The 22,065-nt window shown below is 38.8% G+C and overlaps 1 protein-coding gene, 1 non-coding gene and 1 pseudogene across 3 annotated transcripts in view; 2 read left to right on the top strand and 1 right to left on the bottom strand.

Annotated features, from left to right (window-relative positions):
- Positions 1–1,879: 1,879 nt before the first annotated feature.
- Positions 1,880–17,938, top strand: LOC145466073 (glucose-6-phosphate isomerase-like). The gene is made up of 22 exons (XM_081449852.1): positions 1,880–2,034; positions 4,071–4,161; positions 5,135–5,203; positions 5,341–5,409; positions 6,235–6,285; positions 6,970–6,994; positions 7,707–7,765; positions 8,452–8,598; positions 9,242–9,313; positions 9,560–9,604; positions 10,227–10,280; positions 10,519–10,579; positions 11,035–11,078; positions 12,235–12,270; positions 12,936–13,019; positions 13,368–13,400; positions 13,612–13,741; positions 14,644–14,720; positions 14,829–14,957; positions 15,688–15,763; positions 16,445–16,511; positions 17,351–17,938. The coding sequence occupies exons 1-22, from the start codon at positions 1,880–1,882 to the stop codon at positions 17,475–17,477; spliced, it is 1,701 nt and encodes a 566-aa protein (XP_081305978.1). The 3' UTR covers positions 17,478–17,938.
- Positions 13,996–14,075, top strand: Trnas-uga (transfer RNA serine (anticodon UGA)). Its single transcript has one exon. It is a non-coding gene; the product is annotated as a tRNA-Ser (tRNA).
- Positions 17,939–18,142: 204 nt separating the features above from the next.
- Positions 18,143–22,065, bottom strand: part of LOC145466076 (uncharacterized) — a 55,622-nt pseudogene continuing 51,699 nt past the window's right edge. The window contains exons 12-15 of the transcript XR_014041810.1: positions 21,753–21,872; positions 21,308–21,398; positions 20,276–20,650; positions 18,143–19,063 (exon numbers count right to left, since the gene is read on the bottom strand). The product of XR_014041810.1 is annotated as an uncharacterized LOC145466076 (transcript). The remainder of the gene's footprint in view (positions 19,064–20,275; positions 20,651–21,307; positions 21,399–21,752; positions 21,873–22,065) is intronic.

Raw genomic sequence — 22,065 nt, 5'->3', positions numbered from 1 at the left:
GCATGCTTGGTGTAAAGCGTGCGCGCTTCAGGTTTCGGAATGCGTGCAATCAGTATTTATTTTAATATATGAGTTCCTGAGTTTCTATTGTATAGGTTGATGTAGAACACCAACAATGATTACCTCGCCCTTTAAAGGTCTTTCACGAAAAGCTCCTCTGTGGGTCTTGACGACAGGACGCTTCGGGGTTCTTCGAAAATCTTCGGGATTCTTCGAGATGCCCTGTTGGTGTTTACGATGGTGCGGTTCTGGTTTTTAATCCCTGCGTTCTCGAACTGAAAGAAAGTGCAATGAGTCGTAAGGCTTCCAGGTGACCGAAGGATCCAGTAACGAGATGAGAGTTACCAGTAAGAGGCGAGTAGCAACGCATGCGCAGGTCGGCAATGAACGTGGCGTACTCCGAAGCCCAGAGCCCTCGCTTGCGCAAGTCCAACATTTGTTAAGGGAGGGGCCCGGGATTCGAGAAAGTGGCGCCTCGGTAGCAACTGAATCAATAAATAACAATGAACTGAAACACCTGGCTTAGTCATTTTGTTGAACATGTTTTCATATTCCAGATGAGACGACCAAAAATAGTCTTCATTTATACACGTTATTTCCATCAGTCTATTTATGATAATCAAATAGCTACCTATCTTCCTAGCTGCAATCAAAAAATAAAAATTCCCCCCAAAATACTGAAACTGCTTTTCTAGGAGGCCGTGTAGAAAACAATTACTTAAAACTGTGGCGACTTAGTTTAGTCTTGAACTCGGTTAATGAAGTTGCTTGTCTTAGTTCTATAGGTAAGTTGTTCTAAAACTGAGCTCCTCACGACGAAAAACTTCTCTTCAGATAATCAGTGCGACAAGAAAAGGATATGGCACCAGAGGTGTTTGCCATACGCCTCTAAAAAAGTTTGGAAAACTGAGTTATGATCAATCTTTGTCCAATAGTCAGCAAACCTACCGAAAGTGACATTTATAGTTCGATTTCTGGTAATCGTTTTTCTTTCCCATTGAGAGACTGAAAAAGGTGAAAGTGAACTACAGAATTACATATTATTTCCTTATGATTCGTTCCGATCGGGGTGAAATAGCTAGTGCGCAGGCTCAAGAGTCTCTTGGTAGGCTGTATTGTTTAGGGATTGTGGTGGAGGCGTGAAGCCGCGTTTTTTGCGGGAAGAGATGGTCTCGTAAACTACTTGCAAAGCCAGGAGGCAAAGCTAAGGGACAAAAGAAATACCCCAAATCACCGTCCACTAAGCGAGTATATTTAATAGTAACAGACTCTTCAGAAGTTATCCCTTAGCCTTAGGCGGAGGAGACAACGCCCTTGAACCTTGAAGGGCGGGGTGGAGGGGTACTCTAAGAAGCATTGGTTGCAGGTATGCGGCCCCCTTTCCGAAATCTTTACCTTATTTCAGACCAAAATCTGCCATTTTTCCTACCCTCTAGACCTGACCAAAAATTAGATAATTTATATACCTATGTAGGGTACCCTCCCTTCCCCCTTCCCCCGCCCACTCCGCCCAGGGGCCAGCTGTTTCTCGGAAGCCCCGGAAACTTTTCGGTCCCGCAAAATCATTTTTAATTAATCTGTATCTAAAAACAGAGAGGTGCGAGTATACGCCTGAAACTTCTTGTACGAAGTGAACTTCTGGTCATATTAAGAATATGTAAATAAAACAGCTCTATAATCATGAGGTTTGAGATTTTGCTACCGCTTTCTGGGTGCGAAAACTTTTCAGGACCTTCGAGAAGGCCCTGAATTCCGTGTGACACAGGCGACGTCATTTGACGGTTACATGACGTAGCTGTCAGATGGATTACGCCTGACTGATTTTTAGGCGATATTGCCCCCGTTCTTGGGGTGACTTTGCATTTCTTTGACTATATTCATGAGCACAGCCCCCAAAATCGCAAAGTTAGACATGGCTACCTCTCTTACAGAGTGCCCTGAGTTTTCTGCGCTCCAATCTCATTATGAAGCTGCCTCCAAGTTCCATATGCGCGCTCTGTTTGAGGCAGATCCCGGGAGGTTTGAGAAATTCAGGTACAGCTGTACAGCTTGATCTGTTATTCAATAATTCTTTTGCTTTGTTCAGATTGGCCTGTAGTACAGTTGTATTTTCTTTGACCCTGTGGAACTTGTCATAATAATAATCTATGTAACGAAATGGCCGAAATTTAACTTTATCTGATCTCGATACATAGTAAAAGAGGACATAATTTGTTGCAGCGTTCTGTTTTTATGAAACCTTAAATCTTTGTACTGCATAATTAGTGTAATCATTCCTTCAGCAGGCGTTCAGTGTTGAAGTAAAGCTTCATCATTTATATGCATTCAAACAATCACAGCGTTTAACGTGTACAAGACGTTTTCACATAGTTGACAGAAGTCTTAATATATCTTTCAGTTTATTTCACCACATGAATTTTGCAAGTAATCTTGCATTCTGATACAGGATTAAACATTCCGTTGTTGTCTATACTAGTAGGTTAATATGCCTATTAATAAAGCAAAAGATAATCCATGTATCCTTTGAACACTCATGGAATGTGCATGTATGGGTTGAGGGTCCCCAATAGGTTTGGCGGGATGCAGGATTTGGCTTTTTTCGCTGTGATATTTGGGATTTGAGCTGAAAACAGGGGCGGGAAGCGGGAATTACAATTACGAGCAGGAGCAGGATTTCATGTTTTTATAAGGTTGGGATGCTGGATTCGTAAGGGGAAGAGAGCGGGATAAGGGATTTCAATTCTTACATGACGTCATAAATTGTTATTGACCAGCGCAAAAAACACAAGCTGGCAGAAATGTGCGCATAGCTGTGTCAGGTTTCAAGTAACGAATAGCAAAAGCTCTGTACCCTGTCAGGTTCTGTCAAATGTATCCATTATCGCTTGACTACATTAGTCCCATGAGACTGTATGAGGTCTTTGAGTCCTATTTCTACTGATTGCGATCATTTGTGTTGACCTCTGACATCAATGACATCTATCCATTTCCGACATTTTCGACGCTTGCGTCTGTAATCTTGACCCCACAATCCTTTGTAGTTTTTCCAGTCTTTCGACCTTTTCCAGAGGGCTTGCTTTGTTTTGGCCAGGATGACCACACCGGATGATGGTGATAGTGATTTACCGTATGAAGTATGCGAACTACAAATTGCGTTGCCATATATTTTGAAAAGGATCCGCAAGCAGGAATACCTTCTTTTGGAAAGAAAAGTTCTGAGCCCAGATCTCAAGGAAAGTGAAGACACTGAAAGCTTTGAAAGAAACTCTCAAGTGTATTTACGGGCCATCTCTTAAATTTGGGAATGAACAATCTTTTTCTTTCACTGATACGTGGACAAAAGAAAACAAAACAGTAAACCGTTTACTGAAAGAAACGTTATAATCATTTGGCTTATTTATCTGCTATCCAATGAATTCTTTTGTAATCTTTTGTACGATTTTGATTTTTAAAAAGTTTCTGCATTAATAATTAAATTAATTATTAATTTAACAAATTAATAATTAACGCAGAAACGTCTTTAAAAAGTGGGCAGGATTGGGATTTCAAGGCAAAAAAGGGTGGGATGGCAAGATTAACAGGAAAAAATGGGTGGGAAAGTGGGAATTGAGAACCCTATTGTGGACCCTCTGGGTTGAAGGTAGGGGAAAGCTGTAATGCGGGGAGTGGTTGGAAAGCGGTGGGGGTGCACACATCAGGCAAGAAAGGGATTTAAAGCTGGTCTATTGATCAACACAACAGCACCATTAATTAATAATAATTTTACTTTCATGCTGATCAATTCCAGACTTGACTGTAGAGGTTTCAAGAATATCATCATCTTGCACATTCTCAAGGTGTTAAATACTAATGAAATGCATAATTTGGGACAGTGTCTTTTTTTTTAAGTTTATTTTCTGAACTTACTGCTGATCAAATTTGACTCTAATAATGCAATTCTTTTATCATATAAATTATATGAAATTTATAACAAATTGCATAAAAAAGAATAAACCTACGTGTAGCTTAAAGATACATGTATGTACGCATGCAAGAATGGTGTATTTTAACAACCTTCTTTTCTCCATAAGTGTACAGCTTGATACTCAAGATGGTGTTCTCTTAGTTGACTATTCCAAAAATATCATTACAGAGGAGACCATGAAGCACCTTATGAATCTGGTATGTGTAATAATAATAATAATAATAATAATAATAATAATAATAATAATAATAATAATAATAATAATAATGTCTGGTCTTTAACAGTGGGTTAAGTCTGCCTGCAAGCCAAGTGGCCCATCAGACTGCAGCTTATCCCGGTTTCTGTACCACGAAGCGACTGGGAATATTTCTACTCTCCCCTGGATGGGATGCTAGTCCATCGTAGGCTTACCCCCAGCATTAAATTTGCCGGTACCCATTTATTCACCTGGTTGGAGAGAGGCACTGTGAGAGTAAAGAGTCTTGCCAAGTACACAACACAATGTCCCCAGCCAGGACTTGAACCCTGACTGCTCGATCCAGAGACTAGCGCACTAACCAGCAGCCACCCTGCCTCCACTAACAGGCAGGGCTTTGAGATCATAACATGTATACCCTTTCTAACAGAATTTTATAATCTGCAGTTATATAGTTTTTATTTTTGATGAAAACATAAATTAGAGATGTTCAATAATAGTTTTTAAGGTAGAGAAACACCAGAGGTGAAAAATATTTCTTTTGTGCATTGCTATACTGTGTGTTAGTTCTGTTCTTGGCTTTTCCCATTTGAAACATAATCCATTCCCATACTAGCTGGGAGATGCAGTGACCTCATGGTTAGTGCACTTGTCTGTGGATCGAGTGGTCCGGGTTCAAGCCCTGGCCAGAGACATTGTTTTGTGTTTTTGGGCAAGGCAATTTTATTCAAAGTGCCAGAGACTTTGAAAGTCTCTCCACCCAGGTGTATTACATTATGGGTACTGGTGAGGTAAATGCTGGGGGAGGTATAACCCTGCGATGGACTAGCATCCCATCTAGGGGGGAGTAGAAATATTCCTAGTCACTTCATGTCACAGAAACCAAAAGAACCTCTTGCCTGATGGGCCACTTGGCTCGTATGCAGACTTATAACCATACTAGCTGCTGCCATTTTCTCTTTACTATTAAACAGGCCAAAGCCAGGGGAATTGAAAGCGCTCGGCAGAAGATGTTTTCTGGAGAGAAGATTAATTTTACTGAGGTGTGTTTAATAGGAAATAAGTTTTGCACTGTGTTTAACTGCTCAAAATAGATAAATATTTATCACTGGGCAGTTGGTTAAAAATTAACATAGTCTGATGAAAGCTCCAGTAACTAGACATGTGTTTTTTGTTCCAGAACCGAGCAGTTCTCCATATCGCTCTTAGAAACCGTTCTAATACACCAATAAATGTGGATGGAAAAAATGTAAGTTTTGTAGCCTCGTTGATATGCCCTTAATCTTTGCTTTGCATCTCCACCCCACCCGTCTTTAAAATACAGTTAAGCTTCATTCTTTCCTTTAAAAATGTTCACTCTTGATTGAAAGCCCCACCCCCAGTCCTCGTAATTTCTTTTTACCCTTGCTTGAATGGTTATAGGTACTACAACTTTCCTGGATTCTGGATTTGTATATTATTAGATTTATTTATCAGGCTGATGATCAATGCAAATTAAAACTAGCTCTAAATATGCCCTGTGTGCACTTTGTTCATGTATCTAGGTATTTCACCTTGAAAGTATTTGACAGTTGTAGATTTAAAGTCTCAAAAGTGTTCAAAACTAGTACACAATAACTGCAATTACTTTCATCAAAATACAGATGTTTGTCAGAAATCTGTCTCAATTGAGATTTCAAGTTAAGAGATATTTCCTCAGATCAGCAGTCAGCCCCCGCATTTCCCTTGGTAAAGCTGCACAACCAGTCTTAACTTAATTTGACAAAAAACAACAAAGTAAAACAAATTTATACATTTAAACAAATTTATAATACTGTCAAACCTCATCATTATTATTTACTTTAGTGGACACCCTTAGGACCCAAAAAGTGTCTTCTTAGTAGAGGTACATGGTGTCTGCTTAGGAGCAGTTAAAATAGTGTTTTAAAAATATATTAAGTAATATTTAATAATATAATTTACTGTATGTGGCTGGTATGATTGCCATGTGTCTGTTTATGGGATATGTCTGCCTGCAGGATTTTCCTGTTAGCAGAGGTCTGACATTAAGTACATTTAATATGTTTATCATCAGGTTATGGATGATGTGAATGCAGTTCTTAACCAGATGAGGTCTTTCACTGAGGTAGGTTAGTTTTGAGGGATGAGTGTTGAAGAAAAACAGATTGATTCCCAGCTTTCTCACTTGAAAAGGGTAATGTTGTAGAAGAGGGAGGGGTGCATGGAAGGTGCAAACCAAACTGGCTGAGAACCACCATGTACGTGCTGCTACAATTTGTTTTATAAATTGTAAATCAAATATATAATAGGGCACCTACACTGTAGCTTGTGAACTTGACTGTACTTCCTTATAGTCTTGGGTGCAGGGATGGCACAGTAGTGAGAGTGCTCTCCTTCCACCAATGTGGCCTGGGTTTGTACTCTGGACCTGGTGTCGCAAGTGGGTTGAGTTTGTTGATGGTTCTTGCCTTGCTGCGAGGGTTTTTCTCCAGGCTCTCTGGTTTTCCTTCCTCCAGAAAAACCAACACTGCCAAATTCCAATTATGCGATCTGGAAATGGTGGACAAAGAGCCTCTCCGTGAGATTTGGTACTACAAATTCCTATTTATTTATCTGTTGATTTCTTTTCCACAAAAAACTGATCTTCTCTCTTGAACTGCATAACTTTTAATCAAAGCTTAATTTTAATATTACATCCAGGGCATATATATAGTGTATTTAGTATCTCACTGCACATTTCTCTGGGGTGGACAATAGAATATATTTGAAATGATCTGTTTTTAAAATATTAAAAAAATTCTTTTTGCAGGCTGTGAGAAATGGCACATGGAAAGGTATATACAATTATGTCTTTTATGTCTTTTAACAATTAAACTTGTGTTTGGACGGCAACAAAACAGGGGCACCCAATGACAGTTTCTCTCAAATACTCAAAAATGCTGTTTTAGGCCATCTGAAGTACTTTTAAACCTCTGGTAGGTTGCTTTTAGGCTGCATTCTTTAAAATGTTTATCTGCTCAGCCATTCTATTGGGGAACTTGACTCTTCATGGATTTATTTAACTATAGTTCCACCCCTACATGTATTAAATGGGTAAAATGGATAGTGGCCGCTTAAAGGGAGCTGGCCAGTTAATAGAGGTAAAAGTAATAGTTAAGAAAAGCCCTCAATTGGGACCTTGATTACTGACCAGTCGCCTAATAGGGGTGGCCGCATAAACATGAGGGTTCAACTGTAAGGGCTTTTTTTGAACATTCCTGAAAACCTTTATGTCTAGTCGCCTTGCCAAAAAATCATACGTAGCTGAGTCCTATTTTTGATACACAAAATGACATTTTATTAAATAAATCCAAAAACCAAAAGACATTAAATTTCTCTTATTAATCACAAAAGTTCAAGGTGACCCTGACAGAGCATTGTGGGTGTCTCTGACAGAGCATTGTTCCAATGAAATGTAAACAATGTAGCCTTTTACATGTTGGTCAAATTAGTAAACTTTAGAACTTTTTGTAAGTGATCTAAATTAATGTTATTTGAACTTATCAGGCCACACTGGAAAGACAATAACAGATGTTGTGAATATTGGAATTGGGGGATCAGATCTGGTACATTTTTTAATGATCTATAATTATTATAAATATATTTAGTGTTGGTTTTAGTAATGATTAAGATAAAAGATAATTGGCTGACAGCTATAGAACTAAAGATCTAGGCTTTTCAGGTACATGCAAGATGTGATGAAAGATTTTTTTTATCAGAATTTAAGGGTTTTCAGTCTATTTTTAGTCTAACAACATGATGAAAATTCAGATTCCTTTTAAGCTATGGCTTGACACATTAATTGTGACCTTACTGATTCCCTCTGTGAAGTGTGCCTGTGGGGAATCATAGTACATGTAGTTGCATAAATCATCAATTGAAGACAAATATCCAGTCAAAGATGGTGAATACAACAACCATGATTTCCTGCAGGTGCATCTCATAGTGGGAATTGAGCCTTAATTGAACTTCAATATTAATTGCCTTTTGTTTGACCCAGTCAAAATACATATCAATTGCATTTTATTACCTGGCAATTTACATTCAACCCACATGCTGTATTGTCCTTTGGTAGGCAACAGTAAAATGTGAAGATCTACATAATTAGATAAGGGTGCATACAAAAAGCTAAGCATGCTTTCCAGTAATTCTTAATTTACAAAAAGCAGTTTACATACATTATAATACCATAACTCATAGATAATTTTGTTGTCACATGTTCAATTTGTCTGCCTTGTAATTTTTTTCAAAGGGACCTCTGATGGTCACTGAAGCCCTTAAACCTTACGGCAAGAAAAACCTCCATGTCCATTTTGTGTCCAATATTGATGGAACTCACCTTGCAAAGACACTGGCTACATTAAATCCAGAAACAACATTGTTTATTGTAGCATCAAAGGTACCATAAATTTACCTTTGTAAATATTGATCTTTAAATCAATTTCAAATGATTTTTTGTGATTTGGTGTCTGATCAATATTATTTTAATTTATGTTATCCGGCCCTCTTCCCTTATGATTAAATCTGACCCTTTGATCTGGCAAGTCTGACTTGTCCCTTATCTTGAGCACTCATATAAAACAAAATATTTGCCATGAAATTTGATTTCGTTATCTAGCACTATCTAGCCACTGAAAAGCTTCTTCCCTGAGTGCCACTTGACCACATGACCCATACTTTAAGACACGTACCTCAACTCACTCTGGACAGTTCAAGTCACAGGTTGCCAGCCAAAGTTGGTTGCAACCGGACCTGAGATACTGCACTGGATGAACATATTTAGTGAAGACTGCTTGTATTCTGTTTTTTTTTGCTTAAAAATAAGGACTTCAGAGAGTATGGGGCAAGAAGAGATTGGGACAAGGGTGTGGAGTGCATGAGAATTCAACTTATCTCATCCCAACCCCTTTTTGCCTATAGAGTTTTTTTTTTTTGGCATTAATGTTTTTGTGAGGATGCATGGCCATCTGACCCAAGAAGAAAAAGCCAACTTCAACCCATTAAAATTATATCATTATTTATTATTGCACTTCTCATTGCAGACTTTCACCACTATAGAAACCATTACAAATGCAAAGTCAGCAAGAGAGTGGCTACTGGAAAAGCTAAAGGATGTAAGTTAACTTTTAAGAAGTATGCTCCTTACTGAAAGGTCAGTGTCTTTTGCCTTAACTAGTTAGTCTTATAAGTCATGCACTTATGCTATCATCTACATGTATGAGTAAGCGTTAATGACAAGGCAATGCTTGTGTTCTCCTGTAAGCTAGCTAAGCGATTCGAGAGCTATAAAATGTGAAAAACAGCATTGATATGTTTAATCCTTTTGTTGATAAAAATTCTTTTTCTTCTTCTCAAAACAGGAATCAGCTGTGGCAAAGCACTTTATTGCTCTTTCTACCAATGAGGTATGGTTAAATTTGCTTGCCTCTTCATGTTCATTAAGACATACCATGAGCAGTAACTTAGGGAGGTGCAGTGGCCTCATGGTTAGTGTACTAGCTTCCGGATCGAGCAGTCCAGGTTTGAGCCTTGGCTACCCAGGGACATAAATGTGTTGTGTTCTTGGGAAAGACACTAAACTCACACAGTAACTCTCTCCACCCAGGTGTATAAATGGGTACCACCGAACATAATCTGACGAGTAATCCTGCAATGGACTAGCATCCCATCCAGGGCGGGGGCAGAGGGCAGAGGACGGTAGAAATACTTAAATTACTCACTTCATGCTACTGAAACCAGGATAAGCACTGACCTGATAGGCCATTTGGCATGTATGCAGACTTTACCCTTACCTTACTATGAACAGTAACTTAAAGTGACTTGTGGTATACGTAGTTCTATCCCTCCTCCCCTTCCCTAGATGGGATCCTACATGTACATGCACATACCTCATGCTGTCCATTACAGTTGCCCTAACCAACATTCATACATGTAAACCTGAGTGAGGAAAACCTTGTTCTCTGAGTTTGGTGTCCTATGCACTGATCTTTTGGCCACCATCCAATCATGTGTGCCTTTTTTCCACAGGTAGAGGTCACAAAATTCGGAATTGACAAGAAAAACATGTTTGCGTTTTGGGATGTAAGTAACAGTGATAACTGAATGTACACCCTGCTAAATATTGTGAAATTTACTAGTATGTAAAACGACATTGTGCAGTCGCTGTAAAGTCATCAAATAACATGCATGTAATCTGCTAGGATCAAGATACTTACAACTTATTTTAGTGACACTTGATTTTAGTACATACATATGTTAATTCCTTATTTCTATTTCTATTTACCACGTTATTGTTTGTTTCTTTGCTTCTCTTCTCTAGTGGGTTGGAGGAAGATACTCTCTTTGGTCAGCTATTGGGATGTCCATTGCTGTCTTTATTGGTAAAAAAAAAATCATAACTCATTCTGTCAGTCAGTTTCAACGTTTATATCTAAAATCAAGTGAAAAACAATCTCTGCTAGAGGATGGTAAAATAGTTCATCTCTGGTAGCTTGGAAGCAGATTTAGTAAGAGTTACTACACGGATGGGCCAGACCATGTTGTTCAGAGCTGACTGCAGATTGTCCATTGACCTTTTGTTGAGGCGAGGATATTGTCGTGCATTAGTAAGAGCAGTGCGAGAAGTACAACATGAGCAATGTAAGATGCTCTCCATCACCTCCTTATGCACCCCTCCCCTGCACACAGATATATAGCCCCATTCACTGCCTTAAGTCTTGCTTTGTTTTAGCCCCACACTATCTCAGTTACCTTTAGTTAAGACTGCAAGTTCCAGTTCCAACATAGCGTGTTGAGGTGTACGTGTAATTGCAGTTGCACTATTTCTCCACTGCAGGAATGGATAACTTTGAAGCTCTTCTTGCTGGAGCACATGCTATGGTAAATACTTCGTAACATTTACCCAAAAAGATATTAGGGCGCTTAAGCAATGATGACGGCGACGCCGAGGACGATGCCCAGTCAGAGATAAATTTGTATTTTACCAGCGAAATTCGCAACAGACTGTTTTTGATGTATTAAAATTCAACTTGGCAGTGAGGCCTAGAGGGCACAAACAAAGAAACGTGAATGACCACGTTTATTCATTTATTTTGTTTGTGTCCTCTAAGCCTCACTATCAAGCTGAATTCTAATATATAGAAAGTGACCTATTGTCTAGATATGTTTGAAACAGTGCACTATTGGCTCTAAAAACGTGTACAGGCTAAATATGCAATGACAACATTCAATTCAACATGGAAATACAAAACAATTTGGTCGTCGTCGTTGGCGTTCCTCAGACTACGCAAAACTTAGTCATTTCACGCTGTTGGTTTGCAGAGGACGGCAAATAAGTGCAGACTTATACTTAAAGACATAACGCACTGCTCATTAATTCTTTTGTTTGTTGACGTTTTCATTGCCATCGTCATCATGGTTTGCTTAAGCTGCCTTTTATAACATAGCTAGAAAGGCTGCGCTGTCAAACTCAGTATCCAAAAAAAAGCTGCTTTGTTGTAGTATGATAGCCCATGAACGAAGTAAACTTTGCTTTTGCCATAGGAATTTCTTTGTGTGCGACTCGTAGTTGTCACACATAATTTCCGTCAGCCACATTTTAAAACAACTGATTCATGCTTTATGTGCGTCGTTGAGTTATAACGCTCTTGGGAAGTTTGGGAAGCACTCAACAAGCTTGGCCGCGCCTTGAGCTAGTCTTAAACTTCATTAGTGCTCTCCAAACTTCCCACATGCATAATAACTTGACGTTGTGGGCTAAAGCAGAAATCAAGTGTTAATCTGAATAAAGATTTGTTTTTTAACGGCTCATTGAAAACCTTACGGAAATAAATTATTGTGCCCAATCTTGAAAAAGGGGCACTGGCAAACATTTTTTCAGGGCAGCTAATTTGTAAGAGTTTAACAGAAATGGGCTGTACCAGATATCACTTAAAAAGGGAGTTAAAAAAATGAAATAAACAGAAAGAGGAAATAACTATGACTGTCATTTGTCAAAGTATTGAGCACTTGACATGCATGTGATATTTCGTTTTAGGACAATCACTTCTGCTCAACCCCTTTGGAAAAAAATGTAAGTATTCTCCCTTTATCATTCTTTTACGTCCATGCCCCTGTGGTACACCTTTCTTGCTGTTAGACAGTTCATACTATTTTTAACCTTATGAGTTCTTGCAAGTGTTATTCGATGAAATCCCGATTTCTTGAACCTCCAGAGGAAACAATAATTAGTTCAAGAAATTCGGAGTTGGGAGATAATGGTAGTAACAGGTTACAAATGCAATGGGAACGGATTTGGTTTGAGTTAGTAAGAGGTAGAAAAAAAAATCGGCATTACACTGCTGCATGTCATGTAACCCACTGGCACAATGCTGGTCACATGACAACAGTTTTGATTGGTTCAAAAGCTAGGCGAGTAGAAAATTATAAACCATTTACTTTTCATATCACCAAACACCATAAGAGTATCATTTGGCAAGGAAGATTTCACTTTAATCTATCTGGTAAACAGCTAGCCATACCCTTGAAATCAAACATTTCGTGTTACATTATACAGGGAAACCCTATAGGTTTCGTATTTTACAGACAACAGAGAACCTGATACTGATAATTCTCAGAGTGTTTTGGTTTTTATAGTTCACACTGAGTCCTTGAAAGTATCGAGTAAAGGTTAAAATAAGACTGAAAATCTCTTCAAATTCGTCTGAACTTACCGTTTGTAACATCTTTTGTGAACAGATCCCTGTCATCCTTGCTGTGTTAGGAGTTTGGTACAACAATTTCTTTGGCGCCCAGACACATGGCCTTTTTCCATATGACCAGGTGAGCCCTTACTACTAGTGAGCTGGCAGTATGCCACCCACAGTGAGCTTCAATAGAAGAAGACTTAGCCTGCGAGCAGGCTCTGTCTCTGCGGCATGAGAACCTGCTTGCAGGCTAAAGAAGACCAAAACTGGGGCAATACACTTAAATAAGAGAACCAGAACAAAGAACAGAAATAAAGAACAGAAGTAAATGTAATTTAAAGGAAAACCTTTCTCTATCTTGCTGGATTTCTTCTCATGAATTATATATTGTTATATGTGACTTAAGATTTCTTGGAAATTTTCCCTCTGAGCAGTACATCGTTGTCGATATTTACGCTTAAAACTGTTGTTGTTTTTATTTCAGTACATGCACCGTTTTGCCGCCTATTTTCAGCAGGTAAGTAGGAATCATTTGGCAACCAATGCTGTTTTAAAATTAATAACAAATTATTGACCATTTGAAGTTGTCAATTTTCATTTTTTTTCAGTCTAAGAAGGTCGTTTTCTGCAGTGAACAATCAACATGATATGACAGAGTTAGGGTTAGTCAAGAGTTAATTAGGTTGTTATGTATAAGGTGACAACTTTGTGCGCATGTCTTCTGGTAGGGTGACATGGAGTCTAATGGCAAGTCCGTGACTCGCAGTGGTGCACATGTCAACTACTCAACTGGTCCCATTGTATGGGGAGAGCCTGGCACTAATGGACAGCATGCATTTTATCAGCTCATCCATCAAGGTTTGTTCCGATCCTTTGTTAACAATATCCACTGTGTACATCTTGTGGGCAAACATGCAATCAATCTCTGATTTCCTCCGGGCTGTCATGCGAACTTGAGAGATAATAAGTCTTATACCACAAATGGCAGATTCCTGTCGATTCTGTTTCTCTTCCTGGAATTACAAATCCATCAGGAAGAAAAAAAATAAGGCTATTTACCGGATAAATCGCCTTTCAGTGGCTTAGTGTTGACAAAACATACTGCGCTACCTGCTTGGAGGCAGCGTGGCCGAGTGGTTAGGGCGCCGGACTTGAAATCCGGAGGTCGCGGGTTCAAGTCCCACTCTGACCACTGAGCTGGAGTTGTTTCTCGGTAGACCCCAGTTCAACTCCTCGGTCAGGCTTGTAAATAGCCAACTGGTCTGCCTCCCGCCAGTTGGGATTTTTAAGCCTATTATGTTTAGTTGATATATTTGTTTCTTTCAGTTTAAGTGGCATGACTGTGAACTAGCTAGGTGCAGCTAAGTGCATTGACCACGATAAACAACAACATTTGAACATTTGTGAACATAGTGTTTTATCAGCTGGATAGCGTTAATACATCTTCTGAACAAAGACTTAAAAGCCTGAGCTATAGCTATGCAGCGGCACCTATGAATCACTAGACTCCAGCCTGCGAGCAGGCTCATCAAAGATCCCGCTCGCAGGCCAACTAGACTGCAAAAAATAGCTTTTAATCAAGTTCTTGGAACCTTTCTGCTTAATATATATTGTTTCTCGCTATCATAAGCATTTTAGTCGTTTTTAGTGAAAACTTGTGAGTTGTAAGCCAACCATCCATAGCAGAAATTTGTTTCCATGCCACCGTCTGTTGTTCATGTCTGAAATCCAACCCAGACTTCCCTCGGCTTTCTTTTCAGGAACAAAGCTAATTCCAGGGGATTTCTTGGCGCCGGTCGAGACCCAGAATCCTATTCGTGGTGGATTACATCACAAGGTACAGTGTCTTGCGGGAAATGATTTTTGTACTCCCAAACTTTCGTACATGCTCAGTTTTAAAGTAAACAAAAACTTCCTGTTAAACTCTCATTTTAATTTATGGCAGATTCTTTTGGCCAATTTCTTGGCCCAACCCGAGGCCCTGATGAAAGGAAAGACTAGCGAGGAAGCCCGCGCAGAGCTCGAGAAGAGTGGAAAGACAGGAGAAACATTGGAGAGGATTTTGCCCCATAAGGTATTATCTGCTCTGGTCTTTAGTCGCAGTAGGTAAAGTAGGCGTGTCACGTAAGTTCATCTTTCTTAAAGTAGTTACGTCACGGTTTGCGCATCGTCTAAAAGGTTAGCCTATTTTTTTCAAGTTCTTCGTTTGTAATCCGTGTCAGTCTTCTCTATCCTCAACCATCCTTGTTCCTTTGTGGTTTATTATTATAGTCTCTTAAGTGTTTTTCTATCTGAGGAAATTATTATTTTCAGGTTTCCTACCATTTAAAGGTAGTTTTGTCCGTGGCCAAAATAACTCAAAATACCGTGGCTGAGCTCCTTTAATACGTCTAACTCGTCCCCCGTTTTGACACTCTTGTTTCTTTGGTTCATTATTAAATAACTTCTTTGTTTCTACCTTAGTAAAGTAATGCTTCCGTCGACTGAAACGTTATAATTATAGCTGATAGATATAAAAAAAAAGGATCTAACATTTCTTGCACACATTTCTTAGTTCGTAACAGCGAGCTTAGTAACTCAGCATGGCGTCTAGGAATGCTGTACGCGTGAAAAGGTCAACTAGGATTTCTTAATGTTAATCGTCTTTGATAAAGAGTCGACGTATTTTGTGTTTGAAACATGTTGAAAGATAACTAGGAACGTTACTTATTACTTATTACTTATGTAGAAATTGCTTTTAAAAAGATACGATATGTTCGAGGTTCTATAGCACAGTCATGACCAGCTCTCTGATTCCATTGCAGGTATTTGCTGGAAATAAGCCCACTAATTCCATATTGTTTCAAAAGCTGACTCCCTTTATCCTGGGCGCCTTGATCGGTAAGTTACACTTTTAACAGCATTATGAAGAAGTTTTGTGAAATATATTCGATGAATGATCGAACTATTGAGGACTACTTCGGCGGAATCACATGTATACGTAATCATATGAATGCGAATGCAATAAAAGATTTACACGACGAGTGATATTTGAAAATTCTCTCAAAATGCACGAGCCTTTAGGCAAGTGCAATTTGAAAATGTCACGAGTAGTGTAAATCCTTTTAAATGCTCGAGTTTTCCTACGATTGCTCATTTATTATATGACTAAGAAAATTGCGGACGCGTGCACGTTAATTTGCACTTGGGTGCAAATTAAGAATTAACGACAGATTGGCCTGCTCTCAGCCAATCACAATGAAGTAATTTTCTCAGCTATATAATAAGAGTGGAAAATAGGAAGTTAGTAGTAACATTACGAACCGCTGGAGTTTGTAAGATCTTTGGGACCAGAGAAATCTGTAGAACGTAAATACATATTTGTCTCTTCCCCATGCCACAAGTTATTGACGCAAGAAAGGTTAAACGTTAACCAGGTTTAGTTCCTTTTCTTTTACATCCATTTTCGTGTGAAGCTTGAGCTAAACCAAAGGCAAACATGAGGAAGAAAGACAAAAATACAGGTATCATAATAATGATAATAACTGCGTCACTTACTGTTGCGCTTGCTCTTTTCCTCAGCTATGTATGAACACAAGATATTTTGTCAGGGAGTTATCTGGGATATCAACTCATATGACCAGTGGGGGTAAGTGGCTGAAATTCCTCACTGCTTATGCATTATTTTCTCAAGAGAACGGGAAACGCCAGAGCGTTTAAGTAAGACGTCAACCTCTATACCAAAAATTGAGGTTCAATCAGTTGTACGAGGCGCTTGTTCTTGCTTGAACAAAAATCATTTTTGATGGATTAAAAACATTGCTGAATTCTTGCTCAACGGAAAAGAAGCTTTGTTAAGGAAGATGACTACAGCAGCATCCACATGTCAGTCATTTCCTCCAGTCATCCCTTCTGAATTTGTATTGCAGCATTTAAATTCACATTTCAGGTCTACATACACTTCTCATATCACTGGTAGGGAGAATTTACAGTCCAACCTCTATGAAGCGGCCACCTATCAAGCGACCACCCCCAATTAAGGGGCCAGATATCGAAGTCACCAGTAAAATACTGTAAATTAAAACCCCTATTACCGGGCCACCTCTCAGTATAAAGCGGCCGCGACCATCCTTTGGTCGTTCTGATAAAGGGGTTCTCTATTGTCCTCACCCCTTTTAAGCGGCCACCCAAAATTTAATACACGTAAATTAACTTTGTTTCGGAAAAGACGATGGCAGGTAAGAATCCGAAGTAGAATTTGTCGACTGATAAAAACATTACAACACACGTTTATTAAGATTGTCTTGCGCGATCCTATGTTCACTAAGAAATTAACCCAATCCAAAAAATATTCAAATTACACGAACCCCTATTATGCGACCAACCCCTATTAAGCCCTTAATAGGGGTTCGACTGTATTTTAAACATCAAACCAATCTCGCCCAGTCAGCTAGAATTTCTCCTTACAAAACGATCTTTTTCTTGCAGAGTTGAATTAGGCAAACAGCTCGCTAAAGCAATTCAGCCAGAACTGGAGGGACCTGAACCAGTGACGTCACACGACTCTTCCACCAATGGTCTCATCAACTTCATCAAAAAGCATTCGGCGAAGTAGTGGCTTTGCTCATTTTGACTGGTCTCAAATGTTCAGGTTTTAGTGATTAGTGAATAGGCTATCGAAATTCAGTAGCAAAGGAACATTTATAACGCATTTCAAATAATGTAGTGAGCTGCAAAACAAGGATAAAATATAGGACATTTTTTTTTCTTTGAAAAGGAGTTACTGAAACGTAGCAGCAGTTCTCATGTGATGTCTGCAGGTGGTTTTATGTGAGGCTGCCGTGGACTAATTTACTCCTCTACGGAGAATGAGGAGCTAGGAAACACAAGTAGAGTGATTCACTCGAGCCACTGGAGTGCAAGCCAACGTTCTTCTAGTCAAAAAGGGTGGATACGTGATCACCGAAACCGTTACGGCTTGGAACTCTGTAAAGAAATTCAGTGGGTGTACGATGAAATTAGACTGAAAACGAACCAGCTTGAACAAGTAGTCCCTCGTTTTATTCTTTTTTTCACGGTTGCCACTAAGTGGTACGGAGTTTCCTTGTCTTATGTTATGTTGACCGAGTGAGAAGCAAACAAACCGACTTTAGAATCCCGATTTTGCGAACCTCCAAGGGAAATAAAAATTGGTTTGAAAAATCGGGGGTGAAATTACAGTGTTCAACTGACGGGAGGAAAACGACTTTTGGTTCGAGGTACGCGGGGTTCGAAAAATCGAGATTCTACTGTATTTTTACCCTCACTTGCGCTTTTTTCTGCTACGAAATGGTAAATCAGTACAAACGTAACCTTATGATTATACGAATGCTGAACATGGCCAGACATTCTTCAAAGTGATAATCTAATGCAAAGAAACTTATTTCAAGATGACAGTGTTCATGCTATGCCATAACATTTCAGTTTTCCCAGTGTGTGGTAACCTTGCTCGCTGAGGTAACTAGTACCGGTATCCCCAAACCTGAGCTGTTTAACCGGCAGATGAGTCTTGTCAGTGAGGAGACCGCTGTCTTCTCGCCATACTTGGTCATTTATATCACAGTTACAACCATAACTGCGATTTGCACATGAGTTGGTCATCCCGCATGCACACTTACCACTGCCAGGTGTTGCTCCGCCCCAGTACGTCATCTTACTAGAATCACTTGACACCCACCAGGCAAAAATAGTTCCGCTGTGGGTGAAGAACGAATGATAACACTCGTACTTAATAAACTGCTCACAGTGTGAGGAGACTCTGGTGAGACTCGTCAGTTGAGAGAGACTCGCTCCTGTGTAATGAATATCACGTGAGTAACTACCAGGAGATTCAAAACCCTGCACCTGCGTTCTGCTCTCACTGTCGTGACTGATCACTGTCGTGACTGATCACTGTCACGCCAACTCCATTTTTATCACTCATGTCGCAGTAAACGGTGAATGGTGCCAGGCCGCCTGAGCTATCTGGATCAATGACGTAATTTCCGCTTACACTGCTGAAGTATTTCCTGATTACAGAACAGGAACCCTTATTTATAGGACCGCACTTAAAGCCATCTCCAATGAAACCACGGTTACACTTGCATGAATATGATCCTCGTTCATTTGTACAACTGGCATGCTGATGACAGTCATTTGTCTTTCTGTCGCATTCATTTAGATCTGTTGAACAGACAACATAACTTTAGTTAAGTTAGTCAAAATCTAAGATTAACTGAGACATAAGAAACCGCCGGACAAACTGATAGTAGCATTTCTCCTTTCTAAGCACCACACTTTTCCTTTATTATTCCTTAAAATTTGGTTGTACAGCAAGACAATGTCTCTTTGTTGAACTTTCATGATTTATTTAGGAAGAAGTAGCTCGAGCGTTGTATTGTACAAGACCCTGCAAAATCGAGGCACATCAGCTGAGCTGACTGGTTATCGCTCTTAGAAGACTTGGGCGAACAGTCTAATTGTTTAAGTAGACGCATTTTTAAGTGTGTCTACTTAAACAATTATACCTAAAACTTGTAATACTTTTTTAAAAAAGTATTACAAGTATTGCAAGTTTTAAGTAAGCCTTAAAAGCAAAACTGAGCTTAACCGTTAAGAGAATCATGCGCGCCAGTTTATTCGACCAAACTCTATCAGTGATTACACACGGCACCATGGAATCTGTTGGCTAAATAGACAACAATAAAGAACCAATCGGATCCAAGGATTTTCAGCAGAACACGTTAAGTGTCCACACATTCACTTTTTTTGTACTTCTTTTCCATTTTATTGTATGTAAAGTTGAACCCCGCCAGTTCCAACTCGCTTATTTCGAATTCCCCGTTATTTCGAACTCGAAACCATTTGCCTTGGATTTGCCCTTCAGTCATTTACTATCGGCTTTTTCGAACTCTCGCTATTTCGAACTATTTTTCATTACCCCTTTGAAATAGCAGGGGTTCAACTGTATATTTAAATTTTAAATATAGGTTAACTTTTGTTGTGTTTGCTGCTGTTTATTTTTTTGTTGTTGTTAAATACATGAACCATTGTGTTCAATTTTCTAATTGATCTTGGACTCTCATCTCCGTTTAAAGTTATGATCAATTTATGTCGTATTATAAGGTTTGCAGTTATTTTAACCCTGCCTTCTAGCTAGAAAAACACAAAACAATTTTATATTTTCCTTTCCTTAAAGGAAGCACACAATAGGCCGTTTGTAGTTTTCTAGAAATAACTGCACGTAAACCTAATAACCGGACACAAATTGATCATAGCTTTTATGCGTGAAGGAACATCTGCATGTCAACTAATACATCGTTAATTCGTAGTATTTTAACATTTGCTATTATTTGCGACCCTTATTCGACCTAGTCACAATGATTCATATTTTACCTTTCTTACAAGTGTATTGATGACAATCACTACACTGCACGTCATTCCATTCATAGCTGTATTCCACACCAAGTGCATGCGTACAATCTTCTCCTCTGAAATTATTTGGCTGATTTTTGGCCCAAGCTGTAAAGTTTCCTTCTCCTCGATCCACCCACGTAAAGTTGCCTTCTATGGTTCTATCATTCAAGCCCAGCCAAGATTTGGCGCCATTATGTCGATGCTGTAAATAGACATTTTCTTCATTGCTGCTGACATCAACAAGGACCGAGTCTTCTTGTCGACATTTTTGCACCGCTGTGGTCCAGTTTGTACAACTGACACTTGTAAAGTAGCAGTAACCATTAAAGTAGCTCCAACCAGGATCACAGATGTCTGAGAAAAGAACAAATATTTTTCAGCGCTTTATGTTTAATAAATGGGGAGGGACTATTTCTTGTTGAACTGGGCATTGTAAAAAAAAACATATATATATATCTATCTATCTATCTATCTATCTATCTATCTATCTATCTATCTATCTATCCATCTATCTATCCATCTATCTATCCATCTATCTATCCATCTATCTATCCATCTATCTATCCATCTATCTATCCATCTATCTATCCATCTATCTATCCATCTATCTATCCATCTATCTATCCATCTATCTATCCATCTATCTATCCATCTATCTATCCATCTATCTATCCATCTATCTATCCATCTATCTATCCATCTATCTATCCATCTATCTATCCATCTATCTATCCATCTATCTATCCATCTATCTATCCATCTATCTATCCATCTATCTATCCATCTATCTATCCATCTATCTATCCATCTATCTATCCATCTATCTATCCATCTATCTATCCATCTATCTATCCATCTATCTATCCATCTATCTATCCATCTATCTATCCATCTATCTATCCATCTATCTATCCATCTATCTATCCATCTATCTATCCATCTATCTATCCATCTATCTATCCATCTATCTATCCATCTATCTATCCATCTATCTATCTATCTATATCTAACCTGTTACGACGGCATAAGTAACTGACACTGGATCATATCTTGTCTCATACAGTTCCTTGACACAAGTTCTGAATCCAGACGTATTCATGTTCTGCAAATATGAAACAAACATCATGCTATAGTTATTAATACTGCTAATAATGATGACGATAACGATAATGAAGCCAAAATTCGACAGCACGCGCAGGACGTGTAGTAATTTTAACGGAAATAAAATTTTCTGAATAATGATCTCTTGTTCGTATCACACCATTTAATAAACTGGAAATGGGAACTAAACAAAGACTGAAGTAATCTCTCTCTGACTCGGTAACTACTCTGTGGCAGACACCGATTTAAACACCAAACAGCAGATATGTAACGATTAATTTCTCCTCGAGGGGAAGAATTTCACAAAACCGTATATTTCGTAATTGGTTGTAAGTAACAATGCATGGTGTTTTACCTCAATCCACGTTGTGATACCGTTACGAACTGGTGCCAAGTTTCCACTTACTGTTGTGTTGTGATTGGCTGATATCAGGACTGATGGTGTAACGTTATAACTTCGTGCAAACTGCACAAACTTCAACACGAAGAAATAATTGGATCTTTTATTATACGTACTGTTTCTACACGTTATCTGAATTTTATTGTTATCTGTATTAGCATTTTACACTGCAAATGCGCGCCATATTAGTCATATTGTTAGTACACATATGGAAACGTAGAAATTTGCTTAAATGCTTAATTTATTTTCATCTAGAATTACTAATTAA

This window comes from Orbicella franksi, chromosome 13, assembly GCF_964199315.1.
Source record: "Orbicella franksi chromosome 13, jaOrbFran1.1, whole genome shotgun sequence".
In the NCBI taxonomy this organism is placed as follows: Eukaryota; Metazoa; Cnidaria; class Anthozoa; order Scleractinia; family Merulinidae; genus Orbicella; species Orbicella franksi.
Note: the sequence above shows the minus strand (reverse complement) of the source record. Positions and strands in the feature narration are given on the sequence as shown.